The sequence below is a fragment of the Plutella xylostella genome, chromosome 16 (genome assembly GCF_932276165.1).
Source record: "Plutella xylostella chromosome 16, ilPluXylo3.1, whole genome shotgun sequence".
In the NCBI taxonomy this organism is placed as follows: Eukaryota; Metazoa; Arthropoda; class Insecta; order Lepidoptera; family Plutellidae; genus Plutella; species Plutella xylostella.
The window spans coordinates 703,872-714,333 of record NC_063996.1 but is presented as its reverse complement, the minus strand read 5'-3'; the positions used below and the strand labels follow the sequence as shown (position 1 = coordinate 714,333).

The window sequence follows — 10,462 nt, the reverse complement described above, 5'->3', positions numbered from 1 at the left end:
AGTAGTTTTGGCGTGAAAGAGTAACAGACAGACACAGTCGCATTTATAATATTAGTTAGGAAGTTAGGATGTTACTCAGAGTGTTCTTTGCCATGTTGTATGAAAATCGGTTCAACCGTTTAAAAGTTATCAGATTTTTATTGTTGAAGGTTTCTAACGTTGCGTTGGTTAGGTTATTTCATAAATTGAGTAAGTACTTATCGGTCCCTTTGTTATTTTTTATAGTAACAACAAAAGTGTGCCTCCGTGAAAAAGAGAGCCAAAAATGTAACAAAAGATGAGTTAAGTCTATTGTGTGGTGTCATTTATTCAAGGATGTCGATATTTAAGGGCCTAAGGGCACTTTTCCACCAGGGATGTGCTATACTATGTGCACTACTGAATATAATAAATGATTAGTGGATAATAAACCAAATATATCGATGTAGCATAGCACATGCCTGGTGAATAGGCATAGGCACCCTTACTAAACTCTCACCATGACTCGACAAATTCAAAATGGGGTACTCCCAAACAAAAAAACGTAAACTACATAACAAAAAAGAAACGTACAGTATACTTATTCAAATAATTTTGATCTAAATCTAAGTTGGAACTATCTATGTGTTACTTTTAATTATTTATCTACTGATCACTTCCCTTTGAAGACAACATGGTTATAAAATTGGTATTAATATCTCCAACTATAACATGAGTTGGAATTTGATTGCCTTCAGTGTAAATCAAGAAACAGCCGTACGGTGTCCCACTATTGCTCACTCTATCTAAATTTACATTCGGATGTAAATTGACGTTATTTATTTCGTTTCTCTCGGTTTCTTCGTCGTTATGAGAAGACTCTGGCTCAAGGCTTTCGTTCTGGTCAGTTTGCGTTCCTTTACTGTTAAGAGTTCTTCTATTTAGTATCTGTAATGGAGGACAGAATTATCATTGTTCTAAAAGATAAAAATTTAGTTTTATTACTTATACAAATTAAATCTTGTTATTTTACATTTATTCGTCGATAGGTCCATATCCATAGTTATAAGCCGAAGTTGTCAATTTAAATCAATAAATAATAATAATAATAATATTACTCTAGCCATAACATTAAGAATAATTAATAACTATGAGTTACTATGATCGTATACATTGATTTATTACCTACCTCATTACTTCTTGGAGTGAACGAGTCTTCAGTTACATGTCCAGTTTCAATAATGTGCTCTGAAACCACATGGCTTAAACTTTCTCGTTCAATCTCTAATCCTTCATCATCATCATCATCATCTTTGTCTAAATTTTCAATCAATTGCAATTGATCAATATTGCAATTTTCTTCGCTGTCATCTGAATTAGTCCTACTACTACTGTTAACACTATAATTCACAATTGGCTCATGTTGATAATTACCACTATTATGATTTGCGACTTCACCGTCACTATCAACATCATCCACATCGATATTAGCATTAAAAACATCATTCTCATCATCATTTCTTTCTAGTTCCGATTCGTCATCGCCTTCAGAACATATGAATTTCTTAATGATTTCGAAGTGACCAGGTGAGATTGGTTGAAAATGTCTTTTTCTTGTATCTATTTGTAAGATGTGAGATTTTTCACTCTGTCTCATTTCTTCCGGCGACGCAACTGATGTTGATGATGAAGAATCTTCAGTCATTGAAGGAAAATCTGATGAAATATAAAATAAACCTGAATAAATAAAATTATTTTAGTTTATTCTAAATTGTTTCAAAAGACAAAGGTAAACATGAAACAAACCTGTTCCGGATCCAAGTTCCTTGAAATCAAATCTCTTCTGATATTGTAAGTCTTGCAAATCTGTAAAAAACAACAAAACACTTATCGTTGCAATCATAATACATAATAACGTCCATGTTTCTTGTAAAAGACCGACATCATCTCTTAACATGTGAGTGGTTGTGGCGCTTCATGGAAGACGCCTATATCCAACAGAAGACGATTTATTTATTTATTTATTTATGCTTTTATTGCACAATTTACAAAAGTAGATGAACAATCAGGTGGACTTAATGGTAAGAGCACGATTACAGCCTGATGGTGATTATTTACTTTTCAGTGATGAGTGCGGCGACGGGCGTGGTTCTGGTGACAATGGACTGCCTCTCTCTTTCATATCCGGCAATGTATGATCAACGGGTGATGGAAAAAAAATTAAAAGGCAATGATCTCTACCTTCCAACAAGCTGTTCATCTTGTGCCGGTACAGGCGCGCGGTGCCAGCCACCAGGGTGGCGGCGGCTCGCAGGGACAGGCGGCGGCTCGCCAGCTCGTCTTCAGACTTCACCCAGCTGTGGACCTTGTCACTGGAACATGCAGTGCGAATAGAGGAAGGGCTAGCACGAGGAGCAAGCGCGCACGTCAAGGCGTGATAAAAGTTTTGTTTTATCTTTTAGATACGGTTTGTTTTGGAATATTTTCTTTTTTAATCTATCTTTTATTATATTTTTATTGAAAAGACATAAAACATTCGCGTTTTAAAAGAATACTGTGAGCATGCTTACAAAAAACAATAAACGTACGTAAACGGCCCTAAAGTTAATCTTCAAGTGTCAAACATCTACTTACTTACGTACTAAAACATTTTACGATGTTCGGATAGGAAATGCTTAAACCCCAACCAGACCCCAACCCATCGTGCTACGTAGATACACACATATAGACCCCGCTTGTGGCGTGTCTATGTTCGTCCTTATAGGCCACAATCGTTATCAAAAAGACACCTTATTGCGAAATGGAAAGACTGCACCAGAATCGCTTGGTCTCTAGTCGTTACATAGAGTAGTAGTAACTCTAGAAGAGCCGTTTAGTGTAGCGATAAAACATAATTTGAATGCTATCTTTTCTTAAATCTCACTCTAATCTGTTTGTAGGTACACGAAGAAACTGAACAATTGAGCATTGTAGATGAAATCTATAGGTATACCGTGTTGTACCTATATCCGCTGCACGAACTAGCAAAATGAGAATGAAAAAGTTCCAGTGACTAATGACAATATGGCAGGTGGAACTTTTTCATTGCTCTCGAGTGCATTAGTGTAGATTCTAAGATTGTCGCCCACTGCGACTGAACAGAAGGGTCTCGTGCTCTGGTGGCATGTCAACATACAACCCGTAAGTTTTACCAGTTCTGGCCGAGAGCCAAAAGATCCGCGCGCTCTGTGAAGTGACAGGCCAAAAGTTTAAAGTGTGAATTTTGTCACAAAAGTTTAGTGGCAAATTTGGCTGCCTGATTTGGCATTGTATTCTTACGGCGAGATTTAAAGATACATTCATTTGTTTCTTTTTTTACTGTGTTGTTTTTTTTTGCTTAATATTTTAAACATTCTGTAAGTTAGTAATATTATAAACTTTGCGAATATACTTAATCATTATTATTTATCAGACTTATACTCTGTCCATTATATTATTGGTTTTTAGACATTCGAAATCCCATACATATTTGACGACTGCAAAGGAAAACCAACTTTACTTACCAGACATAAGGAAACGTCAAAAATAGAATAACATAGTGGAAGCTCTATAGTACATAGGTATATCATTAGCCCGTGCACTGCTGGACGTAGGCCTCTCGCAAGCGCCACAATACTCTGTCCTCAACCCTCAGCATTCCTCATCCGGCCACTGCCGGCGAGGTATTCGGCCCAGCACTCTGCAGGGAGACCCATGCTACGTTTTATTGTTGAAAGTCACCTTTTTACCCGTCTGCTGAAGGAGGAGGGTAATGTTTTAAACTAAAATAAACAACAAGATTAACCGTTCCATCGGTTTTGTAAAAAATCCGCCAAGTGGGGATTTTCCTAACCTTTACTAACTTATTTATACACGAAAATTGGGGAGAACTTACGCTCATCTCATAATACCTGAGAAGGCGCTTACTTGAGTAGTTTAGTTACTATGTAAGATAATCCCAGAGGAAAAGTTTTTATTACAAAGTTGTATGAGCAATGCCAATGACTATAATGCAACTAAAATACGGTTTATATACAAACATCCTTTATCTTTATTATAAAAAAAAAACACGCACTAACGCTTTGTACTAATGTACTCCCTTGCGGGGCAGGCAGAGGTGCATTGCTGCACCCATTTTTCGCCAGAGTGTTATGTTATATATATATATATATATCTTTATTATAGTAAGGAGTATAATAGAGTAGGTACCTATGCTTCACATATATGGTCTCCCTGCGTACTACCACACACCACAAATTTTAATATTAAAAAGTTTAAAAAGTGCTTTAAAATTTTAGCCTATAAACTGCTTATCACTCGAATACTTAACAGTCATTAAGATAGGCTTAGCAAATCATCAATAATGCACGTACTCGTAAAAGATACAGTTTTTATTATCATAATGTAAATAAATACTCACCAGACTTCTGGCAGTGTCTTCTTTCCTTCTCCGTTCTCATCACAACTAAATCCGTTGGCCCGTCTCCACGCTGGCCCCACACTCGCACTATTCATCAGCTTCTTATCATAAAACATTGTCTGTTGCTTCTAAATTGACATCTAATATCGAAAAAAAAACAGAAGAGCAACGTTGTTATGGGAAAGAAGTCGATTTCACGAAAAAAATATTACTTAGGTTAGGCATCAAGTTTCAAATCAGTTTTTCTTTTTACCCTCCAATTAGTTTTTTTTTTTAAATCCAGCCAGTGCCGGCTTGGATCTTTGCAGCTTTCAGCCTTCTCGGTATTCATTAGGGCTGTCACGTTTATGATAAAATATGAACTGCTCCGTCTTTGTCTTGCGATGAGATTGTCGGTGTCGCTTAGAATATGAAATAAAATAAATAACGCTCTTCAATTTCCTGGTCGGTTTATATTTCGAGTAGTTGCTTATTATAGCTGACCAGAAAAATATGTTATTTAAAATTATAGTTAGGCTTTTATGATTATCTACTAGGTACTTAATAAGTATTTGAGGTACTTACATCGACATTATACACTCACGGGCAATGAAAAAGTTCCACTCACAAAATGCCGACACCAAACGACCCCATTTTTTTTAAACATTTAGGTAATTTAAAATTTGAACAAAATCTTACCGTTTTTAATTGGTAGTATCCTGACGCTCTTTTAAATGTAAGTACTCCAATGTTGCAGAATTTTCCGTTGAGAAGTAATTTGGTATTTTACTCAGTGGAACTTTTTCATTGCCGTGAGTGTATAATATCTAAAATCATAAATTTTGCGAGTAGGAACTACATTCAAAACATCATAACAATTTTATTTTTAATTCCTCTTGGCTACACTCTGAGGACTCAGCTGAGGCTTTATCTGTCTAATCCGAAAAATGGACCTTAAGAATTAAGACGCCACAAACAGTGCTTTTATCACGATTTACACAATAAACGCCAAAATCATTATTCTTTAGGACATTTCCTTTTGTCAGCGTGTCACTGACACAGTCACGATCTTTAGTAGAGAAGACACTTGTTGGGAGCCTGAAGGTTAGCGTCCATCTCAAGCACAGGTCCTAAACGGATTAACCGATTTTCGATTTAGATATAGACACATCGTTTATTCACTAACAAAATACACATCACAAATACATTGTTTTATTTGTTTTTTTTTTTTTAAGTTATAGGCATTGTTATCCTTTTTGTCTTAGCCATTCAAAAGTTATGCGACTTTCAGTGTCGAATGTCGGGGTGTTTTAACGTCGGTTAGGTTAGGTCAGGTAATAATAAGAATTACAGTTCTTTAGTTGTGCGCGGCAGACAAGTGTGCGCGGGGACGAGGGGAGCGAGTAACTTCTCCGCCCCCCTCGCCCCGCGCACACTTTTCTGCCGCGCACAACTCACAAAATTACGCTCGTGTGGCTTTAGCCTTACTGTAAAGTTGTGCACTGTGCCACTCTCGTATAATTTTTAGGCCCGCGGCTATCTCAATTGTTGGGGGAAAATATCGTCTTTCAGATTCTCTAAGTTGCGGAATGAAAACCTCTTTGTAGTGTTCGTCTGTGTCGGCAAATAAGGAAACACTTCTTATAAATACTAATAAAACAACATCGTTTTGTAAAGGGGAAAGATTAGTATTTTTTTATAATATTCTTACGCTGACTTCGAAGAATTTAAAGAATAGATTGTACTGCTCGCGGGGAAATAGTATATTATCATCACATCCCATCGCGTCCCCACTGCTGGGGCACGGGTCTCCTTCCAATGAACGAAGGGGTTTAGGCCTAATCAGCCACGCTGGCCAAGTGCGGGTTGGTGGACCCCAACACAGGCAAGCTTGAGCTGAGAGAGTCGTCGGGTAAATGGAATATACCTGGAATATATTTAATTTAATTTATATTTCATACCTTCATACATAACATTTTGACCTCCTTAGTCGAAAAAACAGAGCACCGATAGATTAATAATAGATATAGGAGTTTGTTTACAAAACAAAATAAGCTAAACAGGACATGGTACTGAGAAATACCCACACATGGCTCGCACGATCTGTTCATTGGAATGTAGCTGCTAATGTGCTAGACTGAGCATTCTAGGTAATGTCTAGAAATTATAAATGAAGTGTAGGTTCTTGTGAAACAACCTGCATTTAAAAAGTATTTTTCAGTGTTCATGTTACGTTCAAACTATTATTTTAAGATTGAGTAGTGGACGTACTCATAACTATTTTAAACTAAAAGTGAAATACATTTCTGTTTAACTTACTAAAAAGTAAAAAAAAACACGGCCATGCGTGTGGCGTTTATTTTTATTGTATTTAAAATAGCTAATCGCTTTTTGTCTCCGGCAACATGCTACTCTGTCGAAAGTCGCGCTTCACCCGCAGCGCACGTAAAAATAACACACTGTGACAGTTTCCTGCTGAGACAGTTTCATAACTTTCTTTTTGACTGTGTTTTGTTCATTTTACATTACATGTACCTACATACATTAAAAAACCAGCATGTTTAATTAAAAATCTAATTAGATAGATAATAACAATACATAAATAAATTAATAATAATATGGCCTAGGCCCGTGTGCATCATCAATCACCGGTTCTTATACTTAGAAGAAACTGAGCTGAAAAAAGTAAATTGTAAGTAAGAACGTTAGAAATGTAAGTAAGAACGTTAGAAATAGGAATAATATTAAGTACTTCATTATATAAAAAAGCATGCAATACCACTAAAATAATTTATATTTAAGTCTTATAATTAGAATAAGTGAACGCCGCGCCATCACAGATAAACTCTGCGAGTTTTCGTGCATGGCTAAATAAGAAAATGTAACCTAGTATATAAGTTATATTAAATAAATACTCTAAAAAAAAAAAAATAATTCAGAATCCAATTAATAATAATACCTTTGTGGGGACATCGCACACACGGAAATCCAACACCAAGTTAGGCAGAGCCTGTCATATGAGTGTCGGACATCTCAGATAGGTATATTGTATAGTTTTTAACACCTAAAACCCGGGTGCAAACATCTGTCTTTAAACAAAAATATCTGCCCGGCCGGGGTCGAACTCTGACCTTTGGCATAGCAGTCAGTGTCTGTAACCTCTGCACCATTCGGTCTTCGAGATTTCTTATCTATATATTACACTTTCGTTTTAAAGACGACGCAAAGCTCGCGTGGAAAACTTGTATATTTCAGTAATAAATCAACCCACTACCACTGACTGATTAATTAGTGAACTAATTACATTACACTGGCTTCCCACTCAACTGCTAGAACTTTATATTTTCTCGGCCAAACGTAAAAAAAACTACCGCATTTCTGTAACATAATAAAAAAATATCTACGACGTTTTCTAGGCGTTAATTAAGTAGTCTTTTTATCAGTGGAAGCATATTGCGTCCGCAAGACGACACGACGGAACAAAAAAATGAGGCGATTGCCCTCCAGCCGCGTTCATTGGCTCACTCTCTACCCACTCCTATACAGGGTGTACTATTTACACCAACCAGTAAAAAAAGTACGGTGAGATAAGAAAACAGTGGTCAATTTTGAACTGCTGAAGCTAATTAATGACACCTTCCATTTTAAATAAATATGATGTGAAAACATATATTATGTTCTAACTAAAGTCCGATGCTAACTGAAACTATTGGTAATACGATATAGACCACGGTATATACATGCAAGAAAACCTAAAACCTGTAACCTAATCCTGTATGAACGTTTTACATTTAGACTTACTCAATAAGGTCGCATTTTCATAGAGGAGGGACTTTACATCCTCTTCGCTTTACAGGTTTCCTTTAGGTATTCTAGGAAATTGCCAACAAGTTGGGGGAAATCAAGTTACATATCCCTTTGCTTTGTTTGCCCATACATGGAAGGTATTCAGTTCAGTATAATACATGGGTAAATATGAATCTACGCATTACAGGAGGAAAAAAGTTATTTCATGATATATACAATATTTAAGTTTGTGGGTATATTTTATTTGAATGCCTGAAACTGCGATAATATACTCATTTACTGAAACAAACTTACCCAAAATGTGGCTATAATCCGTATACCTACTCTATAAATCAACACGAGCAGATCGATAAAAACAAACAAATAAACATACAAAAACTTAAAACTTTCTCCATATAAAATCAGAGAGAAATCCAGAGTGCGATATCAGACGCAGGGGGTCACTTTGTATGACAAAAAACTAAGTTTCAAAGTTATTGTGCGAGCTTCTACTCTATCTCGTTATACACTCACGGGCAATGAAATAGTTCCACTCACAAAAAGCAGACACCAAACGACCTTAATTTTTTCCAATATAAAACTTAAATTTTGTACAATATAATATATTAATGTTTTTAGTTGGTAATATCCTGATGCTCCGTTAAATGTAAGTACTTCAATGTTGCAGAAGACGTCATTAAGCTAGCTTTTTCCGTTTAGGAGTAATTTGTTATTTTTCTCAGTGGAACCTTTTCATTGCCCGTGAGTGTATTAAACGTGCACGACAGCAGCTCTCGTTGGTGTTTTTTTCCTCAGTATAGAGTGACCCTCCAGGGTGCTCCAGTTGCTCCTGGCAGGGAGTCCCACTCCGCGCCCGCGCTCCGCCGCCGCCGCACGCTCGCTCCGCGTCGCGACTATCTCGAATTTCGAACGCCGCACGTCGAAATCTCGAATTCCCGGGTGTTTTGCAAAACGAACGTTTTTGAGGTGTTGCTGTGACATTTTCTGTTGGTGCTGGTTTATTGGTTCTGTAAGTTTTTTTAGTTAATTTAAGCACATTAAATTAAAAGTTAATACTGCCGGCACGTGGTATTTTTTAATGACAATTTATAGTTTTCGGCGAACCCTGTAACTTCAAAACAAATGCTACACAATTTGAACTTAACTTTTAAAAAAAATGAAGTCAATACTAACATTTAAAACTCAAACTCACTCAAACTCAAAATTTTTTATTCATCGTACAAATATAAAATTTTCTGATGAACGTCAATTTTTACAAATTACTCTCCGTTCGGATAAGGGGGGGCTCTTTCTGTCTAAGGAGAAGAACGGAGGCAAGAAACTCCTGAGCCATCTTTTCAAAAAAAGACTTAAAACTAGTTGGTATACAATACATATAAGCTTAATAATTATTATTATAATAATATGAGCAGAGCTAACTACTTATCACAGCCATGCATTAACGTCCTCTAAGTAATCATCAATTTTATAATAAGCTTTTTTACTGAGTTTCTCTTTAATGTAACACTTAAACTTATTCTCTGGCATTTGAGCAACTTCTGCTGGAAGCTTATTATAAAATCTAATACAGTACCCTAAAAACGATTTATTAACTTTCGCCAGACGCATCGCTGGAAAAGCCAGCTTATGCTTGTTCCTAGTATTAATGTCATGATTACTGCCAATTGTATCAAAAGTTGAAATATTCTTTCGTACATACATTAAATTGGAAAAAATGAACTGACATGGAACTGTAAGGATGTTAATTTCTTTAAATAGTTCTCTCAATGAATCCCTGGAACCAAGTTTGTATATAGAGCGGATGGCTCTTTTCTGTAATACAAATATAGTTTCTAATAGTTATATGTAAGTATATTAGTAAGTACTGTATTTTGAATATTTTGATTATGCTTAATGAAGGCAATGGCGGAAAGATACAATCCACATCAATCGTATAACACCATCCCTTTTTAGGTCAGCGGTTAATAACTTTATCTCGAGTTCTACATTCCTTTGAATGTGTTGTTTATTTAGAATTTCCATAATTAAGTTTACCAATTAATCTTAATAACGAGATGACTCCGTGATTTCAAATTATAAGGAAGTGAGTCGAATAACTTAGTACTTATTATAACGTTAGGTACCTACTTAAAGAGATAATTATAATTATAACTAAGTAAAAACTGATGAAGTGGGTAGGTACTGATAAAATAGCATGATATTCAAACATTTTCTTTATAAATCTTATACAATATACAGGGTGTTACAAAAGCGATATGGTAAGCTTAACGGGCGTCATTC

The 10,462-nt window shown here is 35.9% G+C and overlaps 2 protein-coding genes across 2 annotated transcripts in view; one reads left to right on the top strand and one right to left on the bottom strand.

Annotated features, from left to right (window-relative positions):
* On the bottom strand, window positions 1-4,683 carry LOC105391379. The gene is made up of 5 exons (XM_011562846.3): window positions 4,397-4,683; window positions 2,200-2,330; window positions 1,765-1,824; window positions 1,148-1,674; window positions 1-906 (listed from the first exon to the last, which is right to left on the bottom strand). The coding sequence occupies exons 1-5, from the start codon at window positions 4,510-4,512 to the stop codon at window positions 625-627; spliced, it is 1,116 nt and encodes a 371-aa protein (XP_011561148.3). The 5' UTR covers window positions 4,513-4,683; the 3' UTR covers window positions 1-624.
* A 4,331-nt stretch (window positions 4,684-9,014) lies between these two features.
* The window catches only part of LOC105391378 (somatomedin-B and thrombospondin type-1 domain-containing protein), a 60,296-nt gene continuing 58,848 nt past the window's right edge, over window positions 9,015-10,462 (top strand). The window contains exon 1 of the mRNA XM_011562845.3: window positions 9,015-9,191. The gene's annotated coding sequence lies outside the window, so the exon portion shown is untranslated. The remainder of the gene's footprint in view (window positions 9,192-10,462) is intronic.